Raw genomic sequence first — 21,889 nt, forward strand, 5'->3', positions numbered from 1 at the left:
AAACTAAACCCAAAGCTAGTAGAAGGAAATAAATAAAAAAGGTCAGAGCAGAAATAAATGAAACTAAGGCTGAAAAATACAAAAGATCAATGAAATGAAAAGTTTTCTTTGAAAAGATAAACAAAATCAACAAACCTTTAGCTAGACTAAGAAAAAAAGAATACCCAAATAAATCAAATTAGAGGGGAAAAGGGAGAATATAACTGATACCACAAAAATACAAAGGATCATTACAGAGAATATGAACAACTACAGGCAAACAAATTGGAAAACCTAGAAGAAATGGATAAATTCCTGGATACATATGATGTACCTAGGTTGAACCATGAATAAATAGAAAATCAGAACAAACCAATAACAAGTAACAATATCAAAACAGTAATAAAAAGTGTCTCATCAAAGAAAAGCCAAGGACCTTATGGTTTCACTGCTGAATTCCACCAAACATTTAAAAAAGAACTGATACCAATTCTATGCAAATTATTTCAAAAAAGTGAAGAGGAGGAATACTTCAAACTCATTCTATGAGGCCAGCATTACCCTGGTACCCAAACCAGACAAAAACACATCAATAAAAGAAAACTACAGGCCAATAGTGCTGGCAAACACAGATGCAAAAATTCTCAACAAAATACTAGCAAACTGAATTAAACAACACATTAAAAAGATCACTCACAGTGATCAAGTGGGTCACATCCCAGGGACAAACGTTTGGTTCAACATATGCAAATAAATAAATGTGATACATTACAGTAACAGAATCAAGGACAAAACCCATATGATCACTTCAACAGATGCTGAAAAAGCATTTCATAAAATTCAAGATCCCTCCATGATAAAAAGACAACAAACTGGCTACAGAAGGAACATGCATCAAAATAATAAAAGCCATATATCACAAACCTAAAGCTGTCATCACACTGAACAGGAAAAAAATCAAAAGCCTTTTCCCCAAGATCTAGACCAAGACAAGAATGCCCACTTTTACCACTTATGTTCAGCATAGTACTTCATGTCCTAGCCAAAGCAATTCAGGCAAGAGAATGAAATAAAGGGTATCCATATTGAAAAGGAAGAAATCAAATTATCCTTGTTAGCAGATAATATAATCTTATATTTAGAAAAACCTAAAGACTACATACACACACGAAATGCTGGAAATGATCAACAAGTTCAGTAAAGTTGCAGGATACAAAATCAACATACAAAAAGCAGGTGCATTTCTGTTTGCCAATAATTAACAATCTGAAAAAGAAACCAAAAAAGCAATCCCATTTAAAATAGCTACAAAAAATAGGAATAAATTTAACCACAGAAGTGAAAGATCTCTAGAATAAAAACTAAAAAGCAGTGCTGAAAAAAATTGATAACTACACACAAAAAGGGAAAGATATCCCATATTGATGGATGGGAAGAATTAATATTGTTAAAATGTACTGCCTAAAGCAATCTATAGATTAAATGTAATTAATTAATATTAAATTAATATTATTGAATTAATATTGTTAAAATATACTACTGAAAGCAATCTACAGATTAAATGCAATCTCTATCCAATCTCTATCAAAATACCAATGACGTTCACCACAGAAATGGGAAAAAAAAATCCTAAGGTTCATATGGACCCACAAAGACCCAGAATAACCAAAGCAATCCTGAGCAAAAACAACAAAGCTGGAGGCATCACACTACCTAACTTCAAAATATACTATAAAGTTATAGTAACCAAAAAAGCATGGTACTGAAATAAAAACAGACACATAGACCAAATGAACAGAATACAGCATCCCAAAATATACCCATGCATTTACAGCCAATTCATTTTCAATAAAGACACCAAGAACACATATTGGAGAAAGGACAGCCTCTTCGATTTATGGTCTTGGACAGATTGGATGTCCATATGCAAAAGAATAAAACTAGACCCCTATCTCTCACCATATGAAAAAATAAAATCAAAACGGATGAATGACTTAAACGTTAAGACTTGAAACTATAAAACTACTAGAATAAAACATTGGAAAAATGCCTCAGGTCATTGATATGCACAAAGACTCTACTGAGTAATACCTCTAAAGCACAGATAACAAAAGCAGAAATAGCCAAATGGGATTATATCAAGCTAAAAGCTTCTGCACAGCAAAGGAAACAATCAACAGAGTGAAGCAACAACATACAGAATGAGAGAAAATATCTGCAAACTATCCCTCTGACAAAACATTAACAACCAAAATATATAAGTGACTCAAACAACTCAATAGCAAAAAAAACACAAATAATCTGATTTCAAAGTGGGTAAATGCTCTGAACAGACATTTCTTAAAAGAAGACATACAAATGGCCAATAGGTATATGAAAAATGCCCAACATCATTAATCATCAGAGAAATGCAAATCAAAATCACAAGGACATATTATCTCGCCTCAGTTAGAATGGTTATTATCAAAAAGACAAAAAATAACAAATGCTGAAGAGGATGCACAGAACAGAGAACTCTCATACACTGCTGATCAGAATGTAAATCAGACGGCCATTATGGAAAACGGTATGGAAAACTAAACATAGAAGTACCATATGATCCAGCAATCCCACCGCTGGGTATATAATATATATATCCAAAAGAAGAAAAATCAATATGTCAGAACAGATATTTGCACTCCCTTGTTTATCACAGCACTATTCAAAATAGCCAAGTTATGGAATCAACCTAAATGCCCACTGACAGATCAATGGATAAAGAACATGTGCTATACATACACAATGGAATATCATTGAGCTATAAAAAGAAAATCCTGTCATATGCAGCAACATGGATGGAACTGGAAGACATTATGTCAATCGAAATAAGCAAGGCACAGAAAGACAAATATCATGTTTTCACTCATATGTAAGTAGGGGCTATAAAAGTTGATATCATGGAGGTGGAGAGTATAGTAGTAGTTACCAGAAGTTAGGAAGGTTGTGGGGAGAGAAAGATGAAGAGAGGTTGGTTAATGGGTATAAAACTATAGTTATATAGAAGAAATAAGTTCTAGTGGTTGATATCAGAGCAGTTAACAATAATTAGTTATATATTTCAAAATAGTTATAATTATAAAAACAATTATAGTTAACAATAATTAATTGCGTGTTTCAAAATAGCTAGAAGATTTGGAATGTTCCCAACACAAATAAATGTTAAATGTTTGAGATGCTGGCTATCCCAATTACCCCGATATAATCATTATACATTGTATTTATGTATCAAAATGCCACATGTAGTCCCAGCACTTTGGGAGGCCAAGGCGGACGGATCACGAGGTCAGGAGTTTAAGACCAGCCTAGCTAACATGGTGAAACCCCATCTCTACTAAAAAAAAATGCAAAAATTAGCCGGCATGGTGGCACACGCCTATAATCCCAGCTACTTGGGAAGCTGAGGCAGGAGAATTGCTGGAACCCGGGAGGTGGAAGTTGCAGTGAGCCAAGATAGCGCCACTGCACTCCAGCCTGGGTCACAGAGTGAGACTCCATCTCAAAAAAAAAAAAAAAAAAAAAAAAACACTACATGTACCCCATAAATATGTGAAAGTATTATGTATTAATTTTTAAGAAAAAAGAACTCTCAAAACAATAAGAAAACAAACAATACACTTAAAATGGGAAAAATACATGAACAGACACTTCACCAGTTTTTATACAGATGGCAAATAAACACATGAAAAAAATGCTCAACATCACTATCCATTGGAAATGCAAATTAAAATTACAATGAGATACCACTACACACCTACATGTTAGAATGGCTAAAATAAAAAAAAAAAAAAATTAGTGACTGGCTGGGCACGATGGCTCATGCTTGTAATCACAGTCAGCATTTTGGGAGGCCAAGGCAGGAAGATCACTTGAGGTAAGGAATTTGAGACCAGCCTGGCCAACATGGTGACACCCCGTCTCCACTAAAAAGACAAAAATTAGCTGGGTATAACGGCACATGCCTGTAATCCCAGCTACTTGGGACAGTGAGGCAGGAGAATTGCTTGAACCTGGGAGGCAGAAGTTGCCACAAGCCAAGATTGCACCACCGCACTCCAGCCTGGGTGCCTGGGTAACAAAGCGAGACTCTGTCTCCAAAAAAAAAAAAAAAAAAAAAAAAAACTGATAATATCAAGTGTTGACCATGTGGAGTAACTAGAACTCTTATGTATTATGTATTAGTAGTGAAAATGAAAAATGGTATAGAGACTTTGGAAAATAGTTTGGCATTATCTAATAAGTTAAAAAATCTACCATGCCACCTAGCAACCCTAACCCTGGAAGCCCTTATCCAAGAAAAACGAAAACATATATTCTCAAAAAACTATTGTACCTAGAATGTTCATAGCAGTTTTATGCATTAGAGTTCAAAACTGGAAACAACCCAGATATCCATTAATTGGTGAATAGGTGGTGTATCCTTGCAATGGAGTGCTACTAAGCAATAAAAAAGGATAAACTAATGATATATGCAACAACATGGATGGATATCAAAGGCATTATGTTAAATGAAAGAAGCTAAACACAAAAGATTATATACTGTATGATTTCACATATATGACATTCTAGAAAAAGCAAAATTTCAGATAAAAAGGAGATCAATATTTTCCAGTAGCCAGGAGTAGGGGCACAGATTGTTTGCAATGTCAAGATAAGAGGACTTTATGGAGTTATAGAAATGTCCTATATTTTGATTATTATGGTGGTTATACAACTATATACATTTGTTAAAACTCCTTAAAGTATACACTTAAAATCACTTAAAATGAATGAATCTTATTGTATGTAAATTATATCTAAGTAAAGCTGATAAAAATGAAACTCTAGAACTAATAAAAGGGTAAACAATTAATTCTTTAAAAGGAAAAATAATACATTAAAAGAGATAACACACTGTGAATATTTTGAGTTCCTCAAAAAATACTGAGTCTCACGGAAACTTAACAGAAACAGAAAAGGGAAGATGAAGAAAAATTCTACTGGTAACTGCCAAGAAGGAAAGGGAGAGGGGAGGGGAATGGTAAAGAAGGAGAATCCTAGGTTGCTTCTAATGGTACTCCACCACATATGACACTGCCACGCAATCAACAACAGCCTTGTATGTGCTCCCTTGTGGACTTCTGTGAGAGTTTCTCTGGAATATACATTCGGGAATGGAACCAGCAGGTCATACACATGCTTAACATTTATAGGGCAAATCACAGCACTTTTCTAAGTCCTTGTTTCCTGGCTGGAGACCAGGGGTCAAAATAAGGGCCCGAGAGGAACCCATTCCCCACTGCAGGGACAAAGCAGCTGAACAGAACCAGACAGTTCAAACGCTCCTTCCATTGTTTCCTAACACCTCTCAAAACCCTCCCCAAATAGATAAGATACTTACGTGCTCTAGGAAGCAGGGTCCTATCTCGCTGAGGTGGGGGTCATCATTGTTATACTGTTTCTCCAGGTCTCTCACAAAGCCCATCTGAAATCTGTAGATATCTTCAATGTTCCCAAAGATTACCTTCAGTTGCTCGTCACTGAACATGTCCCTTCTCTTCCGGCACTGCTTCAGATAGCCCTGCAGACACAGAAAAACCCTAGGTTGAGGAAGTCCCTGACTTACAGAAGGCTTTACACTTCCTAAGCACTTAAGAGCCTCATTTTGGTCCCAAGAAGTAGGCATGGAATAATTATTTTCATTTTTCATATGAGGAAACTGAGGTTTACAGAAGGAAGTCACTCCCCCAGTGAGTAATTAGGAAAGCTGGATTGCCAGCAAAGGTCTTAAGAGTGCAAAGACTCCAAAGTACAGGGCTTTTCCCTTCATTCTCTATGAAGAAGACCCCAAAAGTCAAATATCCCTTTCCAAGAAGCTGGCTGACCACATTTTCACAGGTCTTATTAGCTACTAGCTGGATCCATTCACATCTCTAAAGTTCTATTCCTTATAAGACCAACCCAAAGGTCTTAATAACATTGACAAAAATTTGGGAACAGAGGCCAGAATAGGAAAACTTCCCATAAGAGAACATAAATTGACAAGACAAAACCATTTCTTTAAAAAGAAAAAATTCCCTTATGAACTTTAATGTCAGGAAATAACCAGGAATAATAGTTGTTTATCATTTTAGACTTTCCCTGTTGTGTACATCGAAGTACACATACGATCTTTTCTTAGACATTCATGTCTTCACATACTTTAAGAAAATGCATTCATACTATTCACATCATGCAAATATCTGCCAAACCATTTCTCAAAGCAAATGTCTCAACTATCTAAGGTAGCTGGCCAGGAGTGATCATTTAGATGAGCTCAGCCAACAAGCCTATGCGTGCCTGGACATGGTGTTTCTAACACAGCAGGTGTTTAGGACACATTTGTAAATAAATGTGTCCTAAACACATTAATGTGTCCTAACACATATGTCCTAAACACATAAAACACATTAATAAAGATAACCACTGATGAAAGAGAAAAAAAGGATGAAAGAGATTCTTGGTCTAGTAAGAAAGCATTGGGGTAACATAAAGACTCAGGGCATAATGTAAGTCAGGACAAAAACAGCCCTGATCTAAATTGCATCTTCCATTTGGAACCTACTATTATGGGTTTTCACTTGATAGTTACTGCCCTCATTAGAAATCAGTAGCACATAAAAATGTTCTTGGTGAGGATAAATTATGGTCATTTGCTTTCATCAAACAGCTAAGTGAAATTATCTTAATACCTTTCTTAAGGGTTGAGACTCCAAGGAAGAGTTTTACAGGGACTGATTTACCACATATAGCCCTGTCCCTATCCTCACTTTGTCTCCCTTAACACAGCTACCAATGAGGTAATCTGGGCACACTCCAGGAAGATCCTCATCCCTGGCTTCAATGCCTTTTACTGACCCCTACAACAAACCTCACTTCCCATATCTGTTCTCAGTCTCCAATTTAGCCATTAATTAGTAAGTGTCTTTAAACAGTAGGCAAATTAATAGTCTATGCCTATGTTGACATCTGTTTAACTAATGATTTGTACCCTCATTGACTGACAAGTTGAAAATTTCCTGCATTCTTTCATATGCAATTTTTGATTAGGAAGAAAATTCCCAGAACACCCTTTTGGCTCCACTACCTTTACAGAGGTTGCTCCCCAAATTCTGCCTCCCTAGAAAGCTTTACATTGACTACCAGAAGGAATGGCAATAAACCCCTGTAGGCCCTTCCCTGCCTAATATGTAATTACCAGAGCCTAGTATGTCTGAGTTGGTCTGCGCCTGTGTGCCTGTCTATCTGTCTCTTTCACCCAGCATCTCTGGACATTTCTTAGCTACAATGGAACAGGGAGAGCAGTGAGCATATCATCTCAACATTAAATGGGAGTGGAGGCTTCCTTACCCCTTCTCCCACTTTTTTCCCCTAAGGCAGGCCGAGGAGCACAGCTGGGGGAAAACAGTAACAGTGGCACATTCAATATATTACTTCTAGGTAAGTAATAGGTACTGATGAGTGACCACAATGGGAGACAGAAGAGGCCAGCCTAGATAGCTCATTTATCTCCTGAGAAGCCAGTTCAGAAAATATTTAATAGTTCTATCCGCTGCTCCTATTTGAAAAGTCTCAGGCGAAAAACAAAACACCATAAAATCGCCAAAATTCAACAAGGATACTAGAAGTCAACATCAGCATAAAATATAACAGAAATAAAAATAAGAGAGTGGTCTTAGGAAAAGAGAATTAATGAAGATTTCAATCCAACTTCCTAAGTCCCTAAATATATTATTTATTGCCACTCTCAAGGAAATAATTTTCTTTCTATTATATTTTGTATGTTATGGTAGGGGATATATCAGGAAGAATGTCCACAGGATGGTAGGAACCTAGAATGTTTTATCAACTCTTATTTTTAAAGCCAATGATAGACTATAAATATATTCTGGTACATTTAGCTTGATGAAATATTACATAGCAGTTAAAATGATAATTAGGAAGACCATGTAGAAACATGGAAAATTGTTTATGACACAATGTTAACAAGTAGAACATAAAATGGTATATCAGTGTGATTACAACTCTGTAAATATATATACATATGGACAGATTTGAAGAGATTATGCAAAAGTGCAAATAATTCTGCTATAGTTGATGGATTCTGGCTGATTTTTGTTCCTATTTTTAAACTTTCTCTAATGCTGTTTTTTAATTGTCTTCATGATCAAAAATGGGATCTCTTTGCCAGAGAGTGTAAAGAAAAGAAAATGCAGCTATAAGAAGGTTGCCTGGAATGAAATATTATCAAGGAAAGAAGAGGGAAGACCCAATGTCTTCTTAAGATCTCCTGCAGCCCTAGTGTCTAAGATTACTCACTTGCTAAAGATTACAAATAATAGATGTAAACTGCTCTTATCAAAAAATAAGCGATGAGACATAAGAATATGGGAGTAGCTGGATAACCCCAAAATGTCACCCTCGACCTCTATATCACACAAGCTTTTGGAAAAAAGAAAGGCCAGGAGAAATGATTAGCTCCCTGGAGTCTTGCCTTTTTTATCCCCTTCTTCTGGCTGGCCTGAAGGCTATCAAATTTTCCACATCAGTGGTGAACAGAGGGTAGACTTAGGGGGTCAATTAATACTTGTCTCTTCTCATTCACTCATTTTTAAAGGTATGTAAGTTTAAGATGAGTTGGCAGTGAAATGTGATTGCCAAAAAGCCTAATACCATTTTCAGTTGGAAAAAAGAAGAAATATATTGCGAGCCAAAAATGAGAGAGGTAATTGGAAGGTAGTCATACCACTGCAGGAGAGCAGAATTAAATTCTGAGTCCACCCTCTTTTCAGAGGAACACCAAGAAAATAGCACACAGCCAGAGGGGAGTGAGCAGGGTAGGGAGGTGCCTGAAAAGCAACATAATGAAGAATAATGGAAGAAATAAAATTTGTTTATCCTAGATAAGTCTCAGGGCCCACTGAAGGCCTGTCACAGGGCAGGGGGAACAAAAGGGGTCTGTGGCTCTTACTGCCAGGTATGCTTTGAACACCCTTTGACCCCATCTGAATGGTAACAGGGAACAGGGTACTATGGCTCAAGGGAGGCAGTTTTCTAGAGCCTAAACTCTGTCTCCTAGGAGTAAAGTGGGCATGGGTGGGCAGGCAGGCCACAGAGTAGCTAAGATAAATGTGGGTATTATCAAATCAGTCACAATTGGCATAAATTAGCCCTGGCATTGTTATGGTAACAGCGAGGAAAGCTGCCCATCTATTTCACTTTGTTCTTAAACTCACCAGGGCTGATGTACGAGTTGAGACCTAGTGCATTGATCTAGAAGTAATGCCTTGATATGGGATATAAACAATACCCAAGATCTCCAGAAAAGATCCTAGAAACTACCAGGAAATAGGATGAACCAATGAGCCCCCGGATCACCTGGGGTTTAGGAAATTCTTTAGGGAAGGTCCTCACAAAAAGTTTAGACCTCAGTGTCTCTGTCTCTAAAATGAAGACATCGAAAAAGATTTCCATGGATCCTTTCAGTTCTGACATTCTAGGAGTTTCATATGTCTTTTTTTTGCCTGGAAACTGAGGCCTGATGGGAGACCTGACAACCATCTTGAAGATTTTTTTAAGAAAATTAGGAGACAATGACCATAGTTGTTATTCACAGCTATATCGTCAAAGTTTAACAGAATACCTGGCATATAGTTGCTGCTCAGTTATTTGTCAACTAAATGCTAATTAGTTCTTCCCATACTGGTGATGATCAAAGGTAAGTTAGAAGCAGAATGTTCAAATTGGTGGTTTTCTTTTATTTCCTTCTTCCCCTCTTTGAGATAGGAAACCCTTTCTTCAAATGAAATAAAAAAGATATTAAAAAACAAGAGAATGAAGAAGATACTTGCAACATGGAAAGCTGACAAGGAGTTCATATCTAGAATATACAAGGAACTCTTATAAATCAGCAAGAAAAAACATAAGAAACTCCATGAAAATGGGCAAAGAATAGGAACAGGGCAAAGAATGTCCAGATGGAATGGACAGGTAGGGCCTATGGCAGGCAGAAGCCCCTCCCTGGGCTTGGTGTTTTAGGCTGACTAGCTGACTCATACTTTTATCCTAGCATGCTGTACAAATATTACTATTTTATACATGTGTTATCATTTTCTATGTGCCAAGATGTAAAGACTATTGGGATGTATTGAGATAGGCAATCTGCAGAAGGGAAAACCCAAATGGCTAATACATTTGAAAACCCTAGGCTTAAGATACCAAATGGAAATGACTTGAAGCTACAGCATGCCTAAAGAAGAATTTCTTGATAGTGAAATGGTATGATCACTAATACAGATGAGTGAAGAAAGGTAGGCCAGCTTCTCTGGAGGCATTTGAAGACAGAATGTATTTCATAGGTATCAGATGGCTGAGATTATCTTCCTCAAGAGAAAACAGACAAGACAGCTTTATAAAGCATCTTTAGCTCTGCTTACTCTTGCCTCAGTTTCCTTGATTGTACTTTGAGTTCTAAGGTTACAAAAGGCAATATCACCAACTGTTGGTCAAGGTGATCAAGAACTAAACTGAAGGTATTTTATACCACTGTCTGGGTTTAGAAAGAAGAATGTAATCTGCAGAGAACTCATTTGAAAAGATTATGTCTCTTACTGACCTCATTGAATGACTTCAATTAAAAATCACTTTATTTCCCACTTCTTCATTTGTAATATAAAGGTATTGTAACTTAAATGTTTGTAAAGCACTTTCTGCTCCCAGGAGGGAAAAAGAATGTCCTCTAATAAATAGTGTGACTTTTTTTTATATTGAATATAATTTTCCCCCTTTCCCCTTCAACAAGTACAAGAGTAGGAAGTGTTTAGAGCTCTCCCATAACCTACAGAAAGAGTGGTTTATGAACACATTCGTGCTTGAGTAAGACATGCTTCCAAGGGTACCAAGAAGGAAGAGGCAGAAAATGCAGAAGTAGCCTGGCTCACTATCATAGTTTTTCTCTAGTGAGGGCATATCTACATCTTACAGAACTAGAGAAAAAGAAAGAGCCAGACAGAACCTAAAGAGCTCCTCCAACCTATGCAATTTAGAGATGGGGGACAAGGCCTAGGGTGGAAAAGACTCATCTGAGATTCCCCAGTCAGTTAGTGACCAAGGTAGGTCCCGAACCCAGCACTCCCATTTCTGAGTCTGGTATTCTTTCTGATAAATCATTCGCTCCTCACAGCTTTTGGTTTAAAGATTACACGATCCTGGGCTAAACTACTGTCTTCTGATCCAGCTAGACACAGCTTTCTCCACCTCCCTTTTGATGCCTGTGATTATAGGGTGAGACAAAGAAATGGCTCCCATTTAAATACTTCAGCACCAATAATCGTTGAAAAAAAAGGAACCAACAAATTGTCAACAAAAGGTTTGATTGGGTTGGCTGGATTGGAAAACTCCTTAAAGCAGGATCATATCACCCCCCACTTTCTGGAAAGACAAATAGCTTCCATTGCTGTCCTGAGCCTGTGTCCCATAGGAGGAGGCCAAGATGTGTGGGAGTTGGGAGAGCCTTCTAAGGACTTCCACTGGGCTAGTACCTAAGAGCTCTGGGAAAATAAATTTGCTTCTTAGAGACTCAATCTATTGATCTAGAAAATAGGAATAACAATAACAACTTTTGTCCTCTTTGAAGATCAAATGACATATGATGTGAATGTACTTTGCCAATCAAAGCAGTATATACATATGAGCAATTATATTTAATTTTGACTTTAAGCAATATTTATCAAGCATCTAGTATGTACCAGGCACTGTGCTGGGGGAATATATCAGTAAATCAATAGATGAAAACCCCTGCCTTTCATGGAAAGTACATTCCAGTAGAGGAGACAGACAATAAACAAAATATATAAGTTAAATATATAATGTCAGACAGATAAATGTAACAGATAGAAATAAAGCAGGAAAGGGGCAGAGGTAGTGCAAGGTTACAGGTTTAAATAGAATGCTTACAGAAGTCTCAAGAAGATATTTGAGCAAAGACTTGAAGGAGTTGAGGATGGGAGCCATGTAAATGTGGGGTGGGGAGGGAAATGCTTTAAGCAGAGGGAAAAACCAGTGCAAAGGCTCTAAGGGAGAAGCATTTTAGTAATGCTGAAGGAAAAGCAAGAGGCCAGTATAGCTGTAGTAGTAAAGAAAGCATAGCATAAAGGAGCAGGAGGTGAAAGTCATAGAGGCAAGGATGGGTTGACCACACAGGCCCTTGTAAACAATAATAACTTTGGCTTTTACTCAGGTAGAAATGGTGAGTCACTGGAAGGTTCTGAGCAGAGGAGTGATATGACCTGACTTAGATCTTGACAGCATCCCTCAGCTACCAAGTGAAGAATAGACTGTACTTAATTTTATGAAAAACACTATGACATTGTAATATAGGTATCATTTTGGAGCAATGCTCCTCAAACTTTAATATGTATTATACATCAAATAGTAACTTTGTTAAAATGCATACTCTGATTCAGTAAGTCTGGGTTGGAGCCAAAGATTTTGCATTTATAACAAGTTCCCAGGTGATGCAGATGCTGCTCTAAAGTATAACACTTTGAGACAAGAAGTTATGTCCAGGCCTGGCACAGAATAGAATTCCACTAAAAGTTTGCTGAATGAATGAAATGTCAGTGGTTTGATGCTGAATGCCATGTAGCACATTCCAAGGGGGAATTTTTTTTAGCACCAGCCATTGATGTGAAGGGAGAAGGAAGGAAAGAAGGACATCTGGATGGATGGGTGAATAAATTTAAAAAGGGGGCAAAAAAGAAAATTACCTTTTTCCAAATACAACATATGTTATTGCAATATTCTATTTACTTAATTTCCTCAACAAACGTAAGAAATTGTTATAATGAAGCCCATTGGAAAAATAAGAAAATTGAATGTCAGAGGAGTTAAGGGCTATCTTCAAGCCCACAGGGTTAATTAATGACCAAGTTAGAATGTGAAAAACCAGCATTTCATGTCCCCAGACCTCTTGTTCTTTCTACTCTATCTTGCTGCCTCATGGCAGGGCAGGGAGTGGGGCGGTGGGAAAAGATAACTTTTAATCTTCCTGAAAGGGGTGAGAAAATGAGTTGAGATAAAGAAAGTTCAGGTACAAAATCCTTGGCCTTGGTGCTTCCAGAGCTATACTGTCCAATGTGGCTGTCATTACAGACACATGGTTACCTAAATTAAAGCTAATTAAATGTAAATACAATTTAAAATTCCATTTCTCAGTCATACCAGCCACATTTTAACTCTTCAAAAGCCACAAATTGTTGGCTCATAGCTACTATATTGGAGAATGCAGACGTGGAACATTTTCATCATTGCAGGAAGTTCCATTGGGCAGTACAGATGTAGAGAAATAAGAACTTTGAAAAATGTTGGAGCTGTACTACTGACTCCACAGTGGACCCTAGGCTAGGGGACAGAAAATAGAACCTAACCCCTCCTCTGGAAGGAAGGAGACCAAAAGATTCAATGCAGAGTTTTCCCTGAGTCAAGAAAAAAGATACAAGAGAGAGTGTGTGTGTGTGTGTGTTTAATCCTTTTAAAACGCTGCCTTCATTTCCCATTGGTTTTCCCTTCCTGTTCAGTAAACTGCCCTTTGAAAATGCCAATTTGCATCTACTAAGCTTAAGAGAGTACGAGAGTAAAGGCTCTCATCTTCATTTAGGACAGAGAGATGGAAGGAATGCGGTTAGGGAATGTAGAGAGACAGCTCCTGGGGAAAAAAGTGACATACTGAAGGAGCCCAGGTTTGTCCATCCAGCCTTCATCTTCTGTAGATTCCTGTCTCCAGGCTCTTTTCTGCTTAAACTCACAACCAGTGTTCTCCAGGTGAGACAGTTAAGACCAGCAGCATCAGCATCACCAGGGATGCTCATTAAACCTAAACATGCTCATGCCTTACCTGAGACTGATAATTCATGATGTGGGGGACAAGAGTGAGAGGGCTGCTTAACAAGCTCCCCCAGAAACTCTGGTACATGTTAAAGTCTGTGAATCACTGGCTTGGCGGGAGATGCATTTTCCTTTAATGAGTGAGGTTAAGCCCTTACATGAGATGGCTGTAACTGGATCAGATACCAAGAAGATAAAGGTAGAGACGCAGGGGAGAGAAGGAGGAAGACACAAAGAAAGGGTAAAGGGAGAGAGACAATGAATATAAATGAATTAATATTAGAGAGAAAATGTGAAAAACAGAGATTGAGAAACGCTAAGGAAGCAGTTTCACCTCACTGAACAGAATCTGGGAGGCTACGTGCCCTTTCCAACATTTTGGGACTGTCACAGGCGGGGCCCAGGAGGGTTGTTGGTTCTTCATGAAGTGCCTCCACATGAACCACCATGGTTACCTCACAAATATCCTTGAGGTGCTTGATGTAGTGACGTTCAGTGCTCATTATCTCATTGATGACGTTGGCCCGCATCTGGTCCCGGTTCTGTAGTGGCCGCCCCAGACAGAGGCAGTCTGAATTGGGGTCCAGGTGTCCATTCTGCACATCACTGGGCCCCTCCTCCACCTCATCCTCCTGGTTCACCCAGAGCTGTGGATGCAGGCAAAAGAAAAATAATGAGTTAGCTTCCTTCTTTGAGAGGTTTCCAGACAAGTAAAAAAAGGATAAACTGAACTTCTCAGGTATTCAGAGAACCTTCAACCAGAGACCTCTGCAAGTAGAATTCCAAACCTGGCTCTAGGGTGACTTTTTGCCCTGGGCATGGGTTTAATCTTCTCTAGGTCTCTGGTGACCTATCTTTAAATAGAGTGGAGGGACTACATTCATTCATGCTGGAGCACATCTAGGTAGCACAACTGGATTTTTTAAAAGGTTAAGCTATACATCTTGAGTGCCACAGCTGGATTGCTGACAAAACACAGCATTTATGCACCTGCAAGTATAGAGACCAAAGTTAAATACTAGAATGGGTGTCTTGAAAACAAAGTTCAGTGCTGATTTCTGCGATAGGACATAAAAATAATCATCAAAATTTGACTGTAAAATGCCTTGAACATGCAAAGATCTCTACCTCTTCAAGATTGGGATGGGGATGGGAGAATATTTACCCATCACATACTAGCAATAGCTATTAATTGGCACCAACTATACACCATTCACTGTGTTAAGAGCCTGCAATATACTGTATTCAGCCCTGCTAGATAGGTACCACTATTACTACCATTTCACAGAAGAGGAGACTGAGGCTCAGAGAAGTTAAGTAATCTATCCCAAGTCACACAGGAATCAGAGGAGCTGGGATAGGAGCCAGTCTGTCTGTCTCTAGAGCCTATGCTCTTTTTTTTTTCTTTTTTATTATACTTTAACTTCTAGGGTACATGTGCTCTTAAACACTGTGCTAGAACCTTTGTGCCCCTGGTTCTAAGGAAGACAGGAAAAGAAAAGGAAAGGGCTTGGGCCAAGGTGGACAGACAATTATTAGAATCATCAGAAACTGATGAATTCGGTAACAGTTGAGACTGTTCATTCTAAATCATGAAGGCAGTGGGAAGCTAAAAAAAAAAAAAAAAAAAAAAACCTTTGGGATGGCCGAGTGAGATGTCTCTGGATCTTCTAGATGACTTTGACGGAAAATCAAGAAGATGGCCCAAGAAGATGGACCTTCCCACCACCTCCCACAGTCCTAGGAATTGCGGAAACCATGGGGGCAGGAAGCAAAAGAAGGGTGGGCCCACTTGGCAGAGTGACAAAATTTGTCAGGGGTAATAAGCAAAGAGCTTGCCAGTTGTCTCAACAGGTTTAATCAATTCTCCATATTTTCCATATTTTCCTTCCTTAAACCCCAGCTTTTTTCACATTCCTGCCTCAAGAAGCTGAGATCACACAATTTAGATGCATCCCTATTTCTGCCATCAGAAAAGCCTTTTAGTGGGTAATCATTCGGGAGGAAGAGGCTTTGGGATAGAACTAGAAGGACGGTAGTTACTTCCCAACTCTGTATATTCTTTCCTCTTTCTTTCTCTCATAGGAGGTGAGGGGGCATGATTACCACTCAGTGAACTTAGAGATGTCACCAGCATATATCTCACTAAATTGTCACAGGCCAAAGTAAATAGAGCTCACTCTGTTTTTATGTATTTTGTATACACAGCCAAATTTGCAAAATGTATCTCTATCCAAAACCTATCACCCTCTGCAAGTGCTCCATTATAAATCTCTTTCCAGCTTCTAAAAGGTCAGCTTTGTGTCTTCAATATGCTAATAGCTGTCCTTTAATGCAATCAACAGGCAATATGAGAGATAATTATTCAAAAGAATGAACCTGGGCAAAAAAAAAGTGATTTAAGGCACTGAAACAAACATCTCATATACATGATGCTGTCTACTTGTAACAATGAAAACCTCACCCTCTTAATAATCCATTAGCTTTTCCCTGCTTCTCACAAAGCAAGCTAAGCCCTGCTATGGAAAGGGTAACATAGGCAGGCCTTTAAAGAATAAGAATCATTTATTTTCTTCTCAGGAGTTTAAGAAAAGTCAGGTCCAAATGTTGGCTTTTGGATAGCTGGAATAAGATGAAAATTTTGAACAATTCTAGTGGGAAGGAAGACAGGATATGAAGGAAGGGGGAGCAGATGCAAAGGCAGAAACAGAACCACATTTAGGTTCAAGCTATACACCATGACACTATCGTTCCAAATAACAATAAGAAAAGACGAAGGCAACTGCAGCCAAGTGAAAACAGATTCCTTATAAAGAATTTGGTAGAGAAGTCCCTTCTGGTTATAACTAAAGGCCTGTGTAGCAGGGTCCTTCATAAGGAGCTTCAGAGAAGACATCTTCATCTACTCTACTGCAACAACCCCAGAAGCCCATTCCTTAGGTTAAGATGCTGCTTTCACTGCAAAGAACTACTAACAGATTCATTCATTCATTAAATCTATGCTAAGTGCCGATAATGTGCCAGATATTAGGGATACAACAGCAAATAAAAAAGAAATCACTGCCCTTTATAGAGCTGACATTTGAGGGAAGATGTTTCTTAGCCTAGAACAAGGTGGCACATAAGGTCTAACTGTTTTTCTCCTGATCCCAGGTTCCCACAAAACATCCCCTGGGCCTAATGATAAGACTTTCTGGTCTAACCTCTAAGTTCTCTGCTCTTGAGAGCTTCCCTGTTCTGTGCAGAGGAAGGTCTTTGTCTGCATGTATGTCAGAGTGCATTGACACAGGTCAGCCCATAAGCTTATCTGCCCTGGTTGAAATATCAGACAAGAGAGCCTTTATCAACCCTGCCTAACAATCTGTGAAGGCTAATGTGTACCTTTTCTTCATTAATGCTGCAATTAGCACATATAGATGCCTGGGTGACAAGTAAGAAGATGGACAATGCCTAGAACCTGCCAGGTTGAAAGGCTGTCCTGGAAGTCCTCTTAGAGTACTTAAAGGCTGGTTTCCCCAGCCTTCATTGAACTCTGAAGCAAGGCTGATTAATGCAGTTCAATTTAACAAATACTTACTTTGGACCTATTCTGTGCCTAACCACTAACTGTGAAGGACATGCAGATGAGCAAGACAACTCACTCCTCCCTCCTCCTTCTAAACCATGGAGTGCTTTCCAAACTGAAGACAATCTCTGGTCTTTATTGCTCCCTTTTCTATTTTCACTGTCATTGCTCTCATAGTTTTATACCTGAACAAGTCCCTGGGTGATCCTCTAGATTTTACCCTCCCCACATACCACTATTAGACCAATTTCCTTGACTATCACATTGATTGGCTAATCCCATCAACCCCAAATCCTTAATAGCTCTCCACTGATTATAAAGCAAGTCCAAATCCCTCACCCTGACATTCAAATATTACCATAATTTGACTCTAATCTGTATTTCCACTCTTACTTCCTACTACTTCCTTCAGGAGTATTGGGCTCCTCCCAGACTGGTCTATTTTCCGTCCACAAATACTCCCATCTATGTCCTTTAATCCCGTGCTCAAACACAGAAATACTATAGTCCAAAGGCTTTCAAAAACTTTAGCAACAGTAATCCATCCTCTCAATTTCGTAATAAAGAAACTGATATCCACAGAGACAGCCAAGGAGTCAGCAATATACCCACATCTTTAATATGCATTTTAATTTTGTGCCTTCCATTTTTTTCATTTTTAAAATTATACGTTATACAAGAACACATTTGCATTGCAAAAAGTTAAAATAGAAAAAAATAGATTAAAATTATTAAAATCATGGATGAAAGAAATATTACTACCAGTCCTACAGAAATAAGAATTAAAGGGAATATTATGAACAATTGTATGCCAATAAATTACATAACCTGATGACATGGACAAAGTCCTAGAAAGGCACGAGCTACAGAAACTGACTCAAGAAGAAACAGAAAATCTGAGAAGACCTATAACAAGAAAAAGATTTAATGAATAATTTCATGCAATCCTGAAAACTTCCCACATGGGGAAAAAACAAAACAAAACAAAACAAAACAAACAAACAAACAAAAAATCTCAGGACTAGATGGCTTCACTGGTGAATTGTACCAAACATTTAAAAAATAACTAACATCAATCTTTTACAAACCCTTCTAAATAACAGAAATATAGAAATCCTCAATAAAATACTAGCAAACCAAATCCAGCAACATATTAAAAACCAATTGTCCACCTTACCAGATGTGATTCCAGGAATGGAAGGTTGCTTCACATATGAAAATCAGTCCACGTAAGTTACACCATATTAGTGAAGTAAGGTTACAAAATCCCAGATGATCATCTCAACAGGCACAGAAAAAGCATTTGCAAAATCCAACACCCTTTCATGATTAAAAACAAAAATACTAAACAAACTAGAAATAGAAGGGAATTTTTCTCCAAATAATAATGAACATTTATAAAAAATCCATAGTTAATACCATATTTAATGGCGAAAGACTGAAGGCTTTCATCCTACAATCAAGAACAAGACAAGGATATTCCCTTTCATCACTTCTATTCAACCTTATACTGAAGGTTCTAGCCAGAGCAATTGCACAAGAAAAAGAAATAAAAGACATTGCATCAGAAAGAAGTAAAACTATCTCTAGTCACAGATTATATAATGTGATATACAGGAAATCATATGGAATCCCCCAAAAAATAAACCTGTCATAATGAATAAATAAGTTCAGCAATGTTGCAGGATATAAAAATCAATCATGTTTCTATATACTAGTAATGAATGATCTGAGAGTTAAATTAAGAAAACAATAACATTTAAATAGGAACAGAAAGAATACACAGGAATAAATTTAACAAAAGAAGTGCAATCTTATACAATGAAAACTGCAAAGCATTACTGAAAGAAAGTAAAGAAGAACTAAATAGAAAAACCTCTCCTATTCATGGATTGGAAGATTTAATGGTGCTAATATAGCAATACTCCTCCAATTAATTCAGATTCAACACAATACATATCAAAGTCTCACCCGGTGTCTGCAGAAAATTGAAAAACTGGTATTAAAACTCATATGGAATTTCAAGGGACCCAGGATAACCAAAACAATTTTGAAAAAGGAGAATAAAGTTGGAGGACTCATACTTTCTGATTTCAAAACTTACCACAAACCTACAATAACCAAGAGAATGGGGGACTGGCACAAGAATAGATATAAAGATCAATGAAATAAAACCAGGAGTCCAGAAATATATCCTACATTCATGCTGAACTGATATTTTTCAAAGGTGCCAAGATTATTCAAGGGGGAAAATATAGTTTTTTCAACAAATGGTGCTGGTACAACTGGATATCCACACGAAAGAGAATGAACTTTGGCTCCTACTTCACACTATACACAAAAATTAAATCAAAATGGATGAAATATCTGAATGGAATCAGATTATAAAAGTCATCAAAGAAAACATAGAGGAAAATCTGTAACCTTAGACAATAGTTTCTTAGATATGATACCTAGAACACAAACAACCAAGCAAAAATAAAGCGGACTTCATCAAAATTAAAAACTTTGTGCTACAAATGATACCATCAATAAAGTGAAAAGACAACCCAGTAATGGGAAAAAATATTTGCATATCATATATTTGATAAAGATGTAGTATTCAGAATATATATAACTTAACAATAAAGTAACAGCCCGCTTAAAAATGGGCAAAATATGTGAATAGACATTTCTCCAAAGAAGACATATAAATGGCCAATAAATATATGAAAAGATGCTCAATATCGTTAGCCATCTGAGAAATGCAAACCAAAACCATAAAAAGATACCACTTCACACTTCCTAGAATGGCTATAATAATTTAAAAGGTCAATAACAAGTATTGACGAGCATGTGGACAAATTGGAACTCTCATGCACTGCCGGCAGGAATGTAAAATGGTATAGCTGCTGTGGAAAACATTTTGGCAGTTCCTCAAAAAGTTAAGCATATAGTTACCATATGATACAACAATTCCACTCCTAGGTACGTACTCAAGAGAAATAAAAACACACGCTCACACAAATTCTTGTACACAAATGTTCATAGTAGCATTATACATAACAACCAAAAGTAGAAACAACCCAAAAGTTCATTAATTGATGAATGGATAAACCAAAATATAGCATACTTACATAATAGAATACTATTATTATTGGAAAATTGCTAAGAAAGTACAATTTTAAATGTTCTCACTACAAAAAATGATAAGTATACAAGGTGACGATATGTTAGTTTAATCGTTCCACAATATGTGTATACATACATATATATATATATCAAAACATCACATCCCCCAAATATACAGTTTTATCTATTAAAAATGATTTTTAAAATATGTTCCAGAATTAGACAATGGTGACGGTTATAGAGCTTTGTGAATATACTAAAACCCACTAAACTGTATACTTTAAAATGGTAAATTTCATGGTATAGAAATTATATCTCTATAAAAATAGATACATAAAAAGCTGAAACTGTCTAGATAAGGTGAAATTTCCCCTGACTGTTCCCCATCCTAACCATATTCTACCTCTCCTGAGGAAACCATGGTTATGGATTTTCTGTGAAATCCTTGTCAACCTCTCTCCTTGCATTTATATACCTATATGAATATTCCAACAGACTCACCATTGTTCCATATGATAAAGTGATTATTACCCAGCCCTTGGTACACCCTCTTCAACATCTTTAGTAGCCCCTTCCTGCAAATGGATCAGTAGTTCTAAAAGAAAACTACCATAATATCCAGTCAGTAATTCCTTCATAAAGTCAATAAAGGCCCAAGGAGTGTCTTAGAAAGCCAGCCGGCCCCTGTCTCCAGCAGTGTAACATTTCTAAGAAGAGAATGGGTAAGTGGTATTGTCTAAATCTCACCTTGATATTTTCAAAGGCCAAATCTAGTCAACAAGAGAGGAGTAAAAAGCAAGACATCCTTTGAGAAGGTGATGGGTTATTATTGCCAGTCTCATTGAACAATAGACTCTCAGAGCTATAGAATCAGTTTATAAAGGAAATGGAAGGTGGACTAGTCCATGCCACTCCTTGCTCCCCAATCAATACATAAACTCCCTTGACAACATACCCTGCCAGCAATTGCACGGCCTATAAGCTTGAACACAACGAGTGATGAGGAGACCAGTGTCTCCCAAGGCAGCCCTTTCCTTTTTAAGATAATTCTAATCATGAGCTCTGTCTCTGTCTGAATAAAGTTGCCAGCCAAAAATCTCAGCAAATACTACAAAAGGGAAAAACACAGATAAAGGAGAGAGTATGGAGGGAACGTGAACTCTTCCATAACAAAGGTCACCAAAAGGCCTTTTCTCTGCCACCACAGTGAAGCAATGGCGAGGTGTGGATACAAAGGTGAATGTGAGGGACTGAGAGGAACCTGGTTAGTTGCAAGCAGAGCTCCCACTTCACACA

General features: G+C 37.6%; 2 protein-coding genes across 13 annotated transcripts in view; both read right to left on the bottom strand.

The window, feature by feature from the left end:
• The window catches only part of ARHGEF9 (Cdc42 guanine nucleotide exchange factor 9), a 179,421-nt gene that overhangs the window by 59,267 nt on the left and 98,265 nt on the right, over positions 1-21,889 (bottom strand). For all 11 annotated transcript variants that reach the window (XM_077989670.1, XM_015127575.3, XM_015127569.3 and 8 more), the window contains 2 exons: positions 14,373-14,564; positions 5,396-5,575 (listed from right to left, as the gene is read on the bottom strand). In XM_077989670.1, coding sequence (XP_077845796.1) covers positions 5,396-5,575; positions 14,373-14,564 — 372 coding nt within the window. The remainder of the gene's footprint in view (positions 1-5,395; positions 5,576-14,372; positions 14,565-21,889) is intronic.
• The window catches only part of LOC144338848 (uncharacterized), a 113,241-nt gene that overhangs the window by 50,198 nt on the left and 41,154 nt on the right, over positions 1-21,889 (bottom strand). For both annotated transcript variants that reach the window (XM_077989673.1, XM_077989672.1), the window contains 2 exons: positions 14,373-14,564; positions 5,396-5,575 (listed from right to left, as the gene is read on the bottom strand). The gene's annotated coding sequence lies outside the window, so the exon portion shown is untranslated. The remainder of the gene's footprint in view (positions 1-5,395; positions 5,576-14,372; positions 14,565-21,889) is intronic.

The sequence above is a fragment of the Macaca mulatta genome, chromosome X (assembly GCF_049350105.2).
Source record: "Macaca mulatta isolate MMU2019108-1 chromosome X, T2T-MMU8v2.0, whole genome shotgun sequence".
In the NCBI taxonomy this organism is placed as follows: Eukaryota; Metazoa; Chordata; class Mammalia; order Primates; family Cercopithecidae; genus Macaca; species Macaca mulatta.